Below are 16,073 nucleotides of genomic sequence, written 5' to 3' on the forward strand. Positions count from 1 at the left end.
GTAATATAGAAAACAAATAAAAGTTCACTGATCTTGACATCTTTGCTCATCCACCTCCCGCTGCCCTCAGGGGCATTTCTGTGGAGCCCTAGGGTTCTACAGGACCTGATTAGAAATCCCATGCTCTCAAGGGTAGAACCGAGTCCATGGGAGATCCAGGTAGACAGGTTTGGGCTCAGTGCAGAAACTTGTAGAAAACCTGGACTGTCTGACAGCGTGGTGTGCTGACTTGAGAGCCAGGGAGTCACCTTCTGTGCAAGCAGAAGCCGTTAGAGATCCAGGAAGTCATCTCTTGGTCCTGTGAAACAGCACTGCTTAAAATTTACAACTACAAAGATTTTTTCCATATCTACTTTCTAACTGTATAATGTTGTATAATATTTTTCTTTAAGCTTACTTTTTTTAAACTTAAATTCATTTTAAAGGAAATAGGTCACGGCCTGATATTAAAACCAGTATCACGTAGTATAAATGTAAAATACAAGTTTAGAAACAATTTTGTGAAGTTCTGTCTACAAGATATTGAACAGTGTGGAAAGAAAACTGCAATTTATATTAAAAAGAGGATGAGGAGCAAGGTGCAGTGGTGCATACCTGTAATCCTAGCAGCTTGGAGGGATGAGGCAAAATGATCAGCCTCCACAACTTAACAAGACCCTGTCTCAACATAAGAAAAGGCCTGAGGATGTAGCTCAGTGGCCGAAGTCCACCACACCCTGCCTCCCCTTGTCCTCCTGTTTTCATTCCCCAGTATCCACCCCTCCCCCCAACACACAAGAAATAGCAAGGAGTCTTCTTTATAAGATACCTCTGGAGCATACATGGTGGTATTGCTTCTGAAGAGCAGGGTTGGTAGTTTGAGGATAGAAATGGAAAGAGGAATTCTCATTATATGTACCCTTTTGTATCCTCTCAATTCTGAATTATATCACTTATTTTTAAAATAGATAAAACAAGCAACAAATAAACTCTAGCTAGATTCTGCTGCTTTTTAATGGATTTAATTAAGCCTGAGGCTGGTTCTGCTTTGGTAGAGGGTATTAAAGTTAGATTAACAGCAGACTGAAACTTTCTCTGGGTTAATCAAAAGGATTGAATTGAAACTGAAAAGAAACTTTCTTATAATATGATTCATCATTCCTTAATTCATATCCAAGTAACACCTAAAATTATCTCAAACCTCCACAAAACTCATCTCTCCTAAAAATCATCTTGAGATCCATACTGGAAGACATTGTTGTAAGGAAGTATGCAGATGGTATTTTGAAACTCAGTTATCACCTTTTGAATCATGATAGAATATCAAAAGTCCAGTGCAATATTTTAATGAAGTACAATCTAATAACATGGTAAACAAAATATCAGAATTCTTTGACTATAGTAAGAGTAAGAATAGATTTGTAAAATTTCTGTTTCAGTTACATATATGTGTACCAGGTAGCAATGAAAATTAGTTTATTATTGGTCAAAAAAGTTTAAAGTTGCCTTTTGAGACGGATCTCACTAAGTTGCTTAGGGCCTTGCTGAGTTGCTGAGGCTGGCTTTGAACCTGCAATCCTCCTGTCTCAATCTTCCAAGCCATTGGGATTACAGGCACATGCTACTGTGTCCAGCCTGTTTTTTTTAATTAAGAAAAAAAAATGTGAATTTGTAAAGACTGTTTAAAAATCCTCCTACCAAACAAGCAGAAAACCTAGTGCTTTTCATCAAAGAGCCAAGTAGAGCTAGAAGTACCCATCCAGTCCAGCACCTACTGGGGATGAAGGGGCTCAGAGACTAGGATGTTACCAGAAAAAGGAGGATACTTGGAATCTGTCTGGAAGTACAAGTGCAGCACATTGGGCCTGGCTTTTTTTTTTTTTTTAATATTTATTTACTTATTTATTAGTTTTCGACAGACACAACATCTTTGTATGTGGTGCTGAGGATCGAACCCGGGCCGCACGCATGCCAGGCAAGCGCGCTACCGCTTGAGCCACATCCCCAGCCCTGGACCTGGCTTTGTGACTTCAAGCACACACTAGGGCTTGTTGTTCTAAACTATGAATGAGTATTAGACTTTGCAGTATCTTCTGGGTCTCTGAGTTCATCATTCTGGCATGGAGTCATTAACTATCCAGGAGAACAGAAAGGGAGTTATGGGGCATCAGGGAGGAACTGTCAGGTGAAGCCCCTTGAGAAAGTGGCAAAGAGGCTGGGTATGGTGGACTCAGGAGGCCAAGGCAGGAGGACTGCAAATTTGACATCAGCCTCAGCAACTTAACAAGACCCTATCTCAAATTTTTTTAAAAAAGCAGGAAGGGGGGTGTGGTGGAGGCTGGGGATATAGATCAGTGGTACATCCTGATTCAATTCCCAGTGCAAAAAAAAAAAAAAAAAAAAGTAAGGAAGATAGTCCAGGCCAACATCAAAGTGGGCATGAGTAAGCTAGGTGGGTTCCAGAAACTCAGCCCTTGCTGAGGAGTCATTGGAAATGAAGAGTAAATCAAGGGAAAACATAGTTGCTAGAAAAACTATGAAAGCTAAAGGAAAAGAATTTGTCCTGTAAACATCTGGAATGTTCATGCAGTATAAAGTCCCTTTAGTTAGTAATCATATTGGTTAGGATTTCGTTTTTATTAAAATTGGCCTGAAAGGGACAGAAAGAAAAGCTAAGGAGTCTGGATTTTAACAGGTAATGGCTATCTACCATAGATTCTTGAGCAGACCAGGGAAATAATAGAAGTAGTATTTGAAAAACATCAGCCCCATCCCCTTTGGTTTAGGGAGAGACAGATCAACTCCATGGCTCTCTGACGGTTACTGAGCCACCAGTACTAGGTAGGCACACAGCTATTCAGCAGCACTGTGGTAGATACCAGGATACCAGAGTTGGAGAGCGAATCTTTAGGTTGTGGGGTGACTGTTTAGGAAAACAGTGCAGCCCCCAACCCAGTCGTACGGCAGGTGCTGTTTGTTAGCTGATGCTCCCTCCCCAGATCTTTTGCAAACAGGAAGAGAGCATTTTCTCTTACTTCCCATCTTCATATGTCATGTGACCAGGCTCTGAGTCTGCTTCACCCCACCCAGAAGCAGTTGGTTTCCTGCAAGTGGAAATCATTGCATTTGTGCTCTGAGATTTGGAGGTGGTAGTGAGAGACCAGCGTTTACCAGACCCAAGTAGCTTTCTTTGTGAGTGCTGTGCTGTTACTGAACAGATTCCATTGAAGAGATTGGATTTTCATCCTCTATAACCTCTCATCTCTACAACTTGTCTCTCTACCCCAGGGTATAGATCAAAGCCCAAAGCCTTTAATTATTGGCCCAGAGGAAGATTACGATCCTGGTTATTTCAACAACGAGGTAAGTGTTTCCTGATTTTCTCCTTTCATCATCCTTCTGCCATGCAAGCTGCCCTTGACTAGCACTAGCTATGAAGGGAGCTGGCAGGAGGGAGCCCAAGCTGATGGGCCAGACGGTGGAGAACATGGGGGCAAAGCTGGAGCAGGCTATTCCACTGCCCTTGCCTCTGCACCTACTTGTTTTGCTCATCTTTGTGCCTTCCAGAGTGACATTGTCTTCCAAGATCTCGAAAAACTGAGGTCACGTCCAGCTCACCTGGCAGTTTTTCTTCGATACATCTTCTCTCAGGCAGACCCCAGTCCACTGGTAAGCCAGAACTATCAGTCTGGTTTGAGTGCTTGCTTGTGCTTGGCAAAGAGAATCTTTGGCCTCTGTGCCCAGTCTGTGGATGTTAAATATCAGATCCATGGGCATAGTCAGGCATCTTAAGGATTGTGACAATAAGAAAGAGGATAAAACCTAAGCAGAAGAGAGTCTTCACTGTGTGTGACACAGCCAACTACATCCATTACCTAGGGAGTAGCAGAAAAGATGGGCCTAGAGAACTGCCATTTTTGATGAGTTTAGAAAGTCTTCTTGGACAAGATGTTCTTTCTTGAGTTTTGTGAATGAAGGAATGAATACAGATTGGCGGAGGGGTTGAGAGAATGGCCCTTGCAAATAAACAGTGTTACTACAAGAAAACCTGACAGGGTGCAGTAGTAAAGGTCTTCAGTCTGAAGGTGACCACCAGGAACGAACATGCAAATATGGTGTCTGCCTGCCCTGGTTGGTGCTTACGGCCAGCAATTGCAGTTTCCCTTATTTTTCTCAGCTACTGAGAAAGAAAGGGATGGAGGGAGTTGATATCCAGAATACGCCTCTTTCAGAGTCACAGATTGCTGCTGCCATGATTAGAGGCCAGAACAAATGTCCATTTGCTCAGCAGGACAGGATTACCCTGTGTTAAGTTCCAAGTGCTGGTGTCTCAGAAGCATTGTTGAAAAAAACAAGGCATATCACAGAGAGAAATATCCCTTCAGAAACAACATATAAACAAGTATGAGATGCAAGTAAAATATTATCAAGAATGGTAAGGCTACAGAGTGCAGGAGTGAAGACCCTGAGCATGTGAGGAAGGGGATAAGGATTACTCTGTCACAGGTTTCTAGAACATTCTAAACCAGAGCTTCTCAGCCTCAGCCCTGTTCACATTTTAGACTGGAGAATTCTTTGTTATGGTAAACAGTTTTGTGCAATTAGGGGTATTTAGCAGCATCTATGGACCTTTCCTGACTAGATTCCAGTAGTACTCATCCCCCTGGTAGTTGTAACAACTCAAAATGTCTCCATACATTGTCATGTCCCCCCAGGGGGTAAAGTTCCACCCCTGGTTGAGAACCACTGCTCTAATACATTTTCTCTCTCCTCGTAGCTTTTTTACTTGTGTGCCGAAGTTTATCAGCAGACAAATCCCAAGGATTCCCGAAGCTTGGGAAAAGACATCTGGAATATTTTCCTAGAGAAAAATGCGGTAAGGCAGTCATAGATTGAATTACAATCTCATTATACTCTTCGGACACAGTCAGAGGAAAAACTAAGCAAAGCAGTCAGGCCCAGTGGAGGCAGGTTTTTAAAGAGATATCCAGGCTGAAAGTTTAGGGTTCCTGTTTTCCATCTCTACCTCTCCTCTCAAAAAATGACTCTCTCTTTACCTGAATACATACTGCCTACATGTATTTACAGAATACATACTGCCTCTCTTACTTCTTCAGCCATGTCTGCTTTGTCCTTCCTTAGAGGAAGAGCAGAGGCCTTAGAGATATCAAATTATCTAGATAACAAGGCAAGGAGAACCCAGGTTTCTGAAGCTCAGCCTGATATGCCGTTGCTACCCAAAGGCAGGAGCTGAAGAGACCTGGAGCATCTGGGCCAGACAGATGAGCACTCTATACATCTGGACGTAATGCCCAGGGAGATGTCAGGGACCCCCTGCCAAGAGACTTCTGCCTGCAGGGCAGTTTCCAGGTTGACTTTCTAATCTGATCAATTTATTCTGGCAGTAAACTATTAGGATTAATGAAGTTGGGGAAAATTGATTTTTTCGATAGTTTTATATTTGCTCCTGTAAGTGGGTCTTGAGTAAGGAAATATAAGACCAATGTTCTTTGGAAGTGAAAGGGAGGGAGAGCCCATCAGATAGTCTAACAGAGAATTCTCCCTTGATGCTAAATTGCCACCAGTTGGAGCAACATTGTCTATTCTCTGCACCCTGATTGCCTTAAAATAAAGTAGAAAAATTATTTTAACCAAAAGTATTGCCACCCTTAGAATATAATCCCAACTTAATCTGTAATCTCAGATTCTGTTTCCTAAAACCTTGGCCTTGAATTCAGATATAGAGTTGGAGAGAGATGAGAGGAGGAGGTGGGAATAGATGTAGGCAGAAGGAGAGAAAGTAACATGATCAGCCCCTTCCCACCTGCATGCTCTTCGTTCTCGGGCAGCACCTGACTTACACACCCACCCTACTCTTCTGTTGTACAGCCTCTCAGAGTGAAGATCCCTGACATGTTACAGGCTGAAATTGGTAAGTTGGCTTATTAGTCAGTTTGTCTCCCATTGGTACCCCTATTATCCTGAGCTTTCAGGATACTTCAGAGGACAGAGGGGACATAGAGGACAGCCCCTACCCCTGGGGAACTGTCCTCTAAAAAGGGAAAATACCCACAGGACAAGTACTCCAGAAAACTTCACAGTAGCTTATGGAAAGGCACAAATGTGACAGATCCTGCCTAGGAGCTCACTCTGCCTGGTGGAGCTTGTTATGTGAAGTCCTTGGCCCTAGATTAGGAGACCTGGTCTCATTTCTCCCAACCTTTTATGTGACCGCTCTGGCCCTCAGTGGAGAGAAAAGTGAACTCAATCAGGGATTCCTAAGTCAAGTGAGTCATCAGAATCCCTTAGAGATTTCTTTAAAAATCCAGAGACCTGGACCCCACTCCATCCCACCTGTATAGTCAGTGTCTCTGGAGTATGTTTTGTTTTGTTTTGTTTTAATATTTTTTTAGATGCTGATGGACGCTTATTTTGTTCATTTATTTATATGTGCTGAGAATCAAACCCAGGGCCTCACACATGCTAGGCAAGTGCTCTACCACTGAGCCACAACCCCAGACTCTGTCTTGTTTTTTAAGGGATTTATTTTTGCTTTCTTATGAATGTTGATAGCAGCAGGTCCAGAGTGAGGACCCAGTGACTGGTTGATTACTCAGCTCTTTTTGATTCCAGAAGAATTAGGAGGGGATGGTATATAGAGAACGACAGTCTGAGAAGCTCAGTACCCACAACCTTTTAGAGGCTAGAAGTGACAGGCTGCCTTTGGAAAGAAGCTATTTATAGCATGGGTGACCAAGGAGAACTTATGGGCACAGAGGATAGGGAAAACAGAGCTTACTCAGAAACAGAGAGTGAGCCAACTGGGCCCAGGGACTTGGCCTAGCAGGGTGGAGCTAGATGCTGGGACAGGAGGGGACACATCTCTCGGTTTTATAAAGTGTGAAGTGCTTGCCTTTTTTAGTCCTTTGAGCTGGACCAGGGGCAGTAGAAGGGGAATGAGCCTCTCAGAGATCTGCACGTTGATGTCAGACAACAGCATTTGGACATATCCAGTAAGAAGGGCTTCATTATTTCTGCTAATGGAGCATAGGACATCCAGAAAATGTAATTGCCTTGACTTGAGCCTTAGACATCAGAATTCCAGTCCTGAATCTAGAAATTACTGAATGGAGTCCAGGCTTCCACTTTCTTTAGGTGAATGGGACAGAAAGCCAGCCTCTCCTTCCAGTGTCCTAGGGAGCTGAGACCCCTTGAGATGCTCAGCAGGAGCAGCCTCCTCTTGCCCCCACACCCTGCCCATGCTGCCTTCCCTGGGCTCTCACTACAGACCTGCGCCTGCGGAATGGTGAAGATGTCCGGGGCATTCTATGTGAGGCTCAGGAGGCAGCCATGCCTGAGATCCAGGAGCAGATCCACGACTACAGGTTTGCCAGTTCCCACCCACCGACCTGTCTCTCCTGGAGCTCTCACTTTGCCTCCGCAGTGTGTCCGTCTGCCCCCCCTGTCTGTGTGCGTGTCTGCTGGAATCTGTGTATATGTGTTTCCTATTCTGTGTCTGGCATAGAACCAAGCGCACTCTGGGGCTGGGCAGCCTGTATGGTGAAAATGACCTGCTAGACCTGGATGGGGACCCTCTGCGAGAGCGCCAAATAGCCGAGAAGCAGCTGGCTGCCCTCGGAGATATATTGTGAGTCTTCAGTTCCACTCCTGCCCAGCGGGTTTCCTGTGGGTCTTTTTCCACCCTCTTCCACTTCTTGCTTGATTTTTCTTTCCCTGAAAGATGGGGAGAGCTGAGCCCTCCCATGGCACTTCTCAGGTGAAGGGCTGCTGCTGTCAGGGGAGTTGTAGGGTCTAGAGCTCCTGAGTCATTTGGTGGTTATGACAAGCCACAGACTCCAGGACACTCTGCTTCCCCTTTCTAGTCCTCTCTGACTTCCCTTTCTTCCTGCCTTTAATATACTGATACTGAGGGTGAGACCAGCACTCCCAGTCCCCTATGGATAAAGTTCCTCCAGGAGACCCCTAGAACTAGGAAACAGAACCATTTTATTGATTCGAAAGACCAAACTCACTTTAGGGGCTTCTGATGCAGCTGCTTTTGCTACACTTCTCCAGTCCCATTTTCTAATGCATAGTAGACACTATAATTCGAGTCTGGCATAGGTTTTGTGGGGATACTTCCAGGCCTTGAAACAATTTTTTGCCCCAATACTGCTTTTTGGTAAGTAGTTGTATCACCCCGCTACTTCACTCTGGGCTCTGTGTACAAAATAAGAAAATTGACAGAGATGATCTTGTAGCTTCAACTAGTGCAGTATTCCAGCTTGGCAGATACTGAGGGCATTCCCACTGGTGTGCCAGGCACTTCCACATGGGGCACTCCTGAATGCATTAATGAGCAAAGTGGTTCTTTCCTTTTTGGAGCTTACCTATGGTGGAAGAGACAGCGGTAAAGAAATCATGTAGTATGTTAAAAATAATAAGCACTGGGGGAGAAAGTAAAGCAGCATGCAGAGGGCCAGAGTACCAGAATCAGTGGGTTGCACTTTTAAGCAAGGTGATCAGGGTGAGCCACCTGAAGAAAGTGAGCAGTTGAAGAGAGTGAGGGAGTTGTCCTTGCAGACATCTGGGGGAAAGCATTCCAGGCCGGGAACAGCCAAGGCAGAATAGGAATGCTCTGGACCTTTCGGGAGTAGTGCGGAGGCCAGTGTAGCAAGAACAGGGTGAAAAGTAAGTGACAGAGAAATAACAGGATACAGCATGCAGAGCTTGGGAACTGTGATAAGGACTTGGGGGTTTACTCAGTTAGCAAGGAGCCATTCCAGGTGTGTGAGGCTAGGCTATGGGCACAGATGGCTGGAGAGTGAGAAAGGTCAGCTAGAAGACTCTATAGGAATTCTCAGGAACAATGTTAGGGACTAGTCCCAGTGTAGTATTCTCAGACATTGTGAAAAGAGGTCAGTTCTAGGTAGATTTGGGCACTAGACTACAGGACTTCCTAAAAATTGAGTGCCAGGGGCTGGGGTTGTGGCTCAGTGGTAGAGCACTTGCCTAGCAAGTGTCAGGCACTGGGTTCAATTCTCAGCACCGCATATAAATAAATAAAATAAAAATACATTGACAACTAAAAAATGTTTTTTTAAAAATCTGAGTGTGAGGTGTAAGATAGAAAAGTCAAAGGAGACTCCAAGGGTTTCTTATTTCTTACCTAGGCTGCTAAAAGGATGAAGGAATGAGCACAGGGAGTGGTTTTATGGTGTAAAATCAGGCTCAGTTTGGGGCATGCTAAATTTGGGTTCTTTGGGACATCAGACTGAAGATTTGAGGAGATAACTACATGTGTGAATCTAGCATTTGATTAAAGATCTGAGTTCGAGATTCGATGAAGGCACACAGAACGAATATGCTTTGGAAACTTACCCTCTGACCTTCAGCTGGGCCCTGAATCGGGCCTTAGTTTCCTACGCAGACAGATGGCATTAATCACCCCAGCCACTTCAGAACTGGAGGCAGGACCTGACTGAACCTATTTTGACCTCATAGGTACCAGAATTATAAGAATTGGTTATTGGCAGCATTAACACCACACTTAAAATGATTTCCACTTAAAGTGATGAAGTTTGGGTCTCACGAAAAGGGACTATAATACCCATTTGTGGGTTATTTTGAGAATTCGATGGGTTAAATGATGTAAATAGCTTAGAATAATGCCTGGCTGAAGTAACACTCAAGTGTTTGTCACTGTTACCAGTTACCTCTTTTAATAGGCTTCTTTGGATCTGGTCTCAGGGTGTTAGTCTGCTTTCCCTCCTCCTCTCCTCCGCCTCCGTGCCAGTCCTAGAAGGAGATGAAAAAGAGCCTCTTCCCCCATAATAACTTCACACACTAAAATAGTGAGCAAGAGGCTGTCTTTGCCATATCCCCTTCCTTCTAGCTAGAAGGACATCAGTGACATCATTGTTACTCTGTGCTACTTGAGTCCCTCAAGGGAATAAGAACTCTCACCTCCAGAGTCCCAGGCTAGCTCCAGAGCCTTAAGTCTTAAGTCTGACCTTTCATCACACTCCCTTCTTCTTGTCCACCACCCTCCTCCCCTCTCTAAGAAAGAACTTTCCCTCCTCCCAAGCCTTCCTCTTTCAGTCTGAGTTGCCTGTTCTTTCTTTTGTTCCAGGTCTAAGTATGAGGAAGACAGGAGGTGAGTCTGTGGTGTGGTTCATTTGCAGCTTTCAAGGTGGGAAGGACTAGAACTAAGCTCCTGTGCTTTCCATTCTGCCCTGCACAGGGGAGTCTGCAGCATTGTAAGATCATGGTCTGTGCAACCTGGTTCCCAGGTGGACATAACCATAAAGCACCGCAGCTGTGAGACCTAGGCCCCTGGTGCTTGGGGCCACCACCCAAGGGTGTGAGCCTGCTCCTTGGTGTCCTGTCCTAATGTTTCCCAGACCCGGTCCCACTTTCCTACCCAATTAGACCGTATCTTCCTCCTTACTTTTCCCCTAAACAATTGCTAACAGTACTGATGACAGCAGAGTCAGCTTGGGTTAGCAGCCCCTGAAGAGGGAAGCGACGGTATTTCCTCTCTAGGCACATATTGTGATTTTTTTTTTTTTTTCTCCACAGCCTACATACTTACCTCATTTCCCATGAGGGCTCAGTGGTCAATGGTTGGAGGTACCAGTTCCCTAAAGCGTATACATACAGTTCTCATCAGAGAACTGGTATTAAAATGAATCTGCATTCCCTGGGCACACACACTTAATAAGGGAGAGAAGATGGGGTTTACGTCTGTGTAAGAAGGCAGCAGAGCTAGCGCTAAAGCTTTGCTGCATTGAATTCACAAAGTAGATAATCTACTGAATTGTGGGCCAAATACATTTTGAAGCCCAGATCTCTGGACAGTTTCATTTGTGGCAGTTGGAAACTCCTTGACAGCTCCTTTCCATCTCTCTCCTTGTTCTCAGAGACAGGAGGGTGGTAGAGGCAATATGGCTTAGCAGAGAATGGTTGTTTTGAGAATCTCTTCTTTTCCCTTGCTGAGCCCCGATGTGTATGTATAAGAATATTAGTTATAGTCCTCTGACTTGCCAGTGACTTGACGAGTCAGAGAATTTTTGCTTATGTTTTAGAGATCAGTGTTCCCATCCACTGACCAGCATGCCCTCATTGGAAAAAGTTCTGCTTAGGGAAGGAGTAAGATTTCTCTTGCGAGCTGTGCCAGCCCAGACAATTGACCAGCTTCTGCCTGCAGTCTCATCTGACTTTTCCAGACTTCCCTTTAAATGCCTTGACCCATAATACCCCTTCCCCACTCCACTGGGTAGCTGTGGGGAGGTTGTTTGGAGCAGGGTTTTGGCCCTTCCACCTGCTGGCAGGGAATGTGACTTGAGCTTCCTGGCTCACCACACGGTTCCTCTCTTGCAGTGCCCCCATGGACTTTGCCCTCAATACTTACATGAGCCATGCTGGGATCCGGCTTCGGGAAGCAAGACCTTCCAACACAATCGAAAAGGCCCAGTCTGCTCCTGACAAGGACAAGTGGCTGCCTTTCTTCCCTAAGACCAAGAAGGTGACAGAGTGCTCTCTTTGGCAGCACATATACTAAAATTGGAATGATACAGAGAAGATTAGCATGGCCCTGCATAAGGATGACATGCAAATTCATGAAGCATTCTATATTAAAAAAAAAAGAAGAAGAAGAAGAGGAGGAAGCAGGTGACAGAGCTCCTCTAGAGCATAGTGTATCTTGGATCAGTTCTCTCGGCTCAGGTAGACCGGGAAAGCCATATACTGCAGCCATCTAACTGGACACTCCTCCAAACCTGCCAGAGGCAAACTCGCCATGCTGATTAGGGCATAAACAAGGATCAACTTTCCAGCTGTTTGTTTAGGGCTAGTCTTGGGTGGGGGTAGAAGCAGAGTGATTAGTAGCCATGTCTGAGGGTATTGGGACCTTTCCAAACCCCAGTGTCTTCTGTCTCAGCAGAGCAGCAATTCCAAGAAAGAAAAGGATGCCTTGGAGGACAAGAAGCGAAATCCCATCCTCAAATACATTGGGAAGCCCAAAAGCTCTTCTCAGAGCAGTGAGTATTTGGGGAGCAACAGCCTTGGGCATTCCTTGGGACCTCAGCCCCTTCATATACCAGCATGTTGGGAGAGAGGCCTCCTATGTTTCTGGGAGCCACAGGCCAAAACTCTGAGACAGCTGCTTTTTCCCCTTGCCACATCTAATATGGGCTCTTGAGGTACAATGAGTGTGTCACAGCCAAGGAGTCCATGCCTGTCCCTAGGTCTTAATCAAGGAACTCAGAGCCAACCACAGCTGCTAAACAGCAATATGGAGGACAGTTTCCGCTTTGGCAATATTGTCCTTGTGGCATGTGATGCTTCCTTCACCCTTCACCCATGGGATTTATCTGCACACTTGCAGTCCTATGTTTTGGGAACAATTATGGGTCCTTGATGGGAGGGTTGAGTTACTAGCTAATAGAACTAGACAGGTTGGCTTGAGGCATGTTGGGACCCAGAGGTTCCTGTAATGCCATCCTTAAGCCAAAACATGCAATTGACCCTATAGTTGATCTCTCTTCAGCTATAAGTCATATTTCTGAAGATTGTTGCTGGCCTTCACAGCCAGTGTCTTGGGTCCCCAGTGCCAGTGGGAGCCTATGAAGAGTAGATAGTGGGCTTAGCCTATTACCCTTTATTAAATTGGTACATTGCGGGATTTGAGAAGGAAGGGCTTTTTCTATATCCACCTTGATTTTTGCCACTGCTTTTTCATTTTCCAGCTTGTAATTTTTATTTTGAAACATTAATTTTGACTTTTCATGGTTTACTTTTGTTTTTGTTTGTTTTTTCTTTTAGCATTTCATATTCCCTTGTCCCCTGTGGAAGGTAAAAGGACCATTTTCTTTGGGTTTGTCTTTGCATTGACATCAAATTTCCATTTCCCAAATCTTGTCATTCCCTTTTCCATCTTATCTTCTTCTCCTCTCCTGACCCTCTTTCCTTCCTTCCTCGCTTCTCTCCATTTTTCTTTATGTCCCTCCTTGTTGCTAAAGCTGCCTTGGGGCTCCTACCCTTATGCCCACAGGGACCCTCTTCCTCAGATAGAGATCTTGCAGTTCTGGCAGAACCAGCCTTCTAGGCCTCTGAAAGTTCTTCCACACCCTGAGGCCTTTTCTCTTCAACTCCTGTACCCTTTCTATGGGTACTGTTCCAAGAATCCAGGACTCTGTATAAATTAATGTCCTGCAGTGTCCTACCATAAGGCAGGATTGCCTCAGATTTTCATTGTCAATTGAAATAACCTTCAAAAATGAGGATTTTTATTATTTTCTTTTCAAGTAAATTGTGGGTCTCTAAGAGTTCTTTTATTTATATCATCTATTTTGCTTAAGCGCCCTCCATCTCTTTGACTTTTAACTGCCAGTACTATGGAACCATAGTATTCCAAAAAGAGTGACCCTAACTGCATTTTATAGGACCTAATATCTTCTAGAATTTGTGTAACAAAAAATAAATAATATTAGATCATGGTGGCACATACCTGTAATCCCAGCAACTCATGAGGTTGAGATCATAAGTTCAAGGCCAGCCTCAGCAACTTAGCAAGACTATGTTTCAAAATAAGAAAATAAAAAGGAACCAGGCCCCGTGTTGCATGCCTGTAATCCCAGCAGCTCGGGGGCTGAGGCAGAAGGATCGTGAGTTCAAAGTCCAGCCTCAGCAAAACAAGGCACTAAGCAGCTCAGTGAGACCTTGTCTCTAAATAAAATACGAAATAGGACTGGGGGTGTGGCCAAGTGCCCCTGAGTTCAATCTCTGGTACCAAAAAAAGAAAATAAAAATGGCTGGGGGTGTATTAGTGGTAGAGTGTCCCTGAGTTCAATCTCCAATACCATAAAACAAATGAATGTTATGAGGCTGGGGTGCAGCTCCAGCTGGGAGTAGAACCTGTGCTTAATAAGTGTGAGGCCCTGCATTCTATTCCTGTACCTCCAAAAATAGTAATAATAAAAATTTAGAGTAAATGATACAGATTAACCCACAAGAAGCTTAGAACCTGTATCAAAATGTCACAGAATCAGACAAGTTCATTCGCATCTGTGAGGTCCACATGTATATGATTAAATAATATTTTCTGGGTTCTACAGTAGTGTGAGAGAGAGAATGCACACATGTGCACAGTAGGATCCAGTCAGGAATTTACTCTGTCACTAGGGTTCATTTTATATAAAATCTGCAATTACAAATATTATCTTCACAATCATTTTGAAAGTTACTCTATTCATTTTAAAAGTCCTGTATTCATTATGCCATCTGAAGCAATAACAATAAAGAATTATTGAAAAAACAGTTATAAAATAATGAGGGAATAAAAAGAATGACCTCTAATCCCAGGCCCATCGTTCAAACCCAGGGCTTCAAGAATGCTAAGCAAGAGGCTGGGGCTGGGGCTGGGGCTGAGCAGTAGCACACTTGCCTAGCATGTGTGAGGCACTGGGTTGGATTCTCAGCACAATCAATCAATCAATCAATCAATCAATCAATAAATAAATATCCATCAACAACTACAAAAAATATTTTTAAAAAATTAAAAACAGGACTGAGGTTGAGGCTTAGTGGTAGAGTGCTCGCCTAGCACACATGAGGCACTGGGTTCAAACCTCAGCACTACATAAAAATGAAATAAAGATATTGGTCCACCTACAACTAAAAAAATATTTAAAAAAAAAAAAATGCTAGGCGAGTGCCTACCACTGAGTTGCCCTGAAAGATGACAGGAATGCTCATGGTGGAGACCAGTTGCTGATGTCAGGGGCGCCCTACTCTTTGACTCAGATCTTGTCATTGCAGTTATGTGAGTTGGTTTAGGGTTTTTAAATCCCTAGGACATCAGACAGATATATATACATATCTGAAGACCAAACACCTACCCACACTTTAGAAAGCCTCAGTATTGAGGTTTTGTGACATTTAAGGTCATGAGCTATCATCCCCTCTTTGTCTGATTGCTAGTAATACAATTCACTTTTATTTGGTTCCATTATTATTCAGAGACTGGAGAATGGGGAGCAAAGGCTACTAGTGAAACTTTGCTCTTTTCATTCAAAAATGAATTCCTGTCTCCCTGTTCCCCTTGTTACTCTGGATTATCAGTCATACCAGATCTCAGGGCTACACCTTTTTCTTGACATGTACAGTGTGTAACTGTCCAGGACACAATTGAGCATTTTCCAAGTGGCCCATGGGAGAGGGGACAGTGGGCTTAGCCTATGGCTTTTTGTTATAGAACGTCCCCAAGCTCTCATATCATCACCCTTCTGAGGTTGTCCGGGACTGTGGCTACATGGTAGACCCTAACATCCACAGTGGCCCCGGAGCCAGATGCACATTCAGTTTGGAACAAACCTCCAAACAGGAGGTCCTAACCTCCAAACAGGAGTGGTTGGTAACAGCTCCTCTCCCTAAAATATACACACAGCTACTTAGGTGGTTTGACGAAAGTACTGCCATAGCCACCTGCTAGGTGGGGTTGAGAGTCAAACGGTTTTTTTCTCTCCAATTTCAAAATTTTCTTATGAAAGATTTCCAGACAAGGAAATTTGTAAGTATATATATCTGTAGGTATCAGAATCTCTGAAGTCTGTTGATTAGGCCTCGATCTCGAGAGTATACATACTTCCTTCCCTGTACCACTGGTCGGAGGCAAAGTGGCATTTGTAGCCCAGGTCCTGCTCTTACCTTTGACTTGAAGAAGGAATTCCTCCCGTCTTTTCAGGCTGCCAGTCACTATGCCCCTGTCTGAGTCGTCCTCTGCAGGGTCTTTATGTGGCATCCTGTGTCATTTCCTCTCCCTCCTGCCCTCTCTGTCTTCTTGAACAATAACAGTTCCCTTTCACCTTAACTTGGGAAAGAGGCTTGAATTTGAATGCCTCTCCTCCATTCCTCCTAGGTCACCTCTCTCTGGTGATAGAGGAATTGTTTCTTTAATGAGGGAACTCAAAGAGGGCAGGAAACACAGGAAGGAGAGTCAATGAATAACCAATAATGCACTCAGAAGGTAACCCAAGTTTGGAAAATGCCTGATAGGTTTTGTCAACATGGCCAAATGTCATGTAGATGTTTTT

The 16,073-nt window shown here is 44.2% G+C and overlaps 1 protein-coding gene, 1 long non-coding RNA gene and 1 other non-coding gene across 14 annotated transcripts in view; 2 read left to right on the forward strand and 1 right to left on the reverse strand.

Annotated features, from left to right (window-relative positions):
• Window positions 1–16,073, forward strand: part of Arhgef11 (Rho guanine nucleotide exchange factor 11) — a 109,477-nt gene that overhangs the window by 78,629 nt on the left and 14,775 nt on the right. For 6 of the 12 annotated variants that reach the window (XM_021730551.3, XM_078027337.1, XM_040287726.2 and 3 more), the window contains 10 exons: window positions 3,268–3,342; window positions 3,547–3,648; window positions 4,757–4,855; window positions 5,869–5,911; window positions 7,268–7,364; window positions 7,505–7,627; window positions 10,112–10,135; window positions 11,362–11,506; window positions 11,921–12,020; window positions 12,805–12,834. In XM_021730551.3, the coding sequence (XP_021586226.2) occupies window positions 3,268–3,342; window positions 3,547–3,648; window positions 4,757–4,855; window positions 5,869–5,911; window positions 7,268–7,364; window positions 7,505–7,627; window positions 10,112–10,135; window positions 11,362–11,506; window positions 11,921–12,020; window positions 12,805–12,834 (838 nt within the window). The remainder of the gene's footprint in view (window positions 1–3,267; window positions 3,343–3,546; window positions 3,649–4,756; window positions 4,856–5,868; window positions 5,912–7,267; window positions 7,365–7,504; window positions 7,628–10,111; window positions 10,136–11,361; window positions 11,507–11,920; window positions 12,021–12,804; window positions 12,835–16,073) is intronic. The other 6 variants (XM_021730552.3, XM_040287727.2, XM_021730554.3 and 3 more) reach the window with 4 other exon arrangements.
• LOC144368462 (uncharacterized) lies at window positions 7,970–16,001 on the reverse strand. The gene is made up of 2 exons (XR_013428216.1): window positions 15,688–16,001; window positions 7,970–11,538 (listed from the first exon to the last, which is right to left on the reverse strand). It is a non-coding gene; the product is annotated as an uncharacterized LOC144368462 (long non-coding RNA).
• Window positions 11,515–11,620, forward strand: LOC120891126 (U6 spliceosomal RNA). Its single transcript, XR_005735546.1, has one exon. It is a non-coding gene; the product is annotated as a U6 spliceosomal RNA (small nuclear RNA).

This window comes from Ictidomys tridecemlineatus, chromosome 11 (assembly GCF_052094955.1).
Source record: "Ictidomys tridecemlineatus isolate mIctTri1 chromosome 11, mIctTri1.hap1, whole genome shotgun sequence".
NCBI classification, from domain to species: domain Eukaryota; kingdom Metazoa; phylum Chordata; class Mammalia; order Rodentia; family Sciuridae; genus Ictidomys; species Ictidomys tridecemlineatus.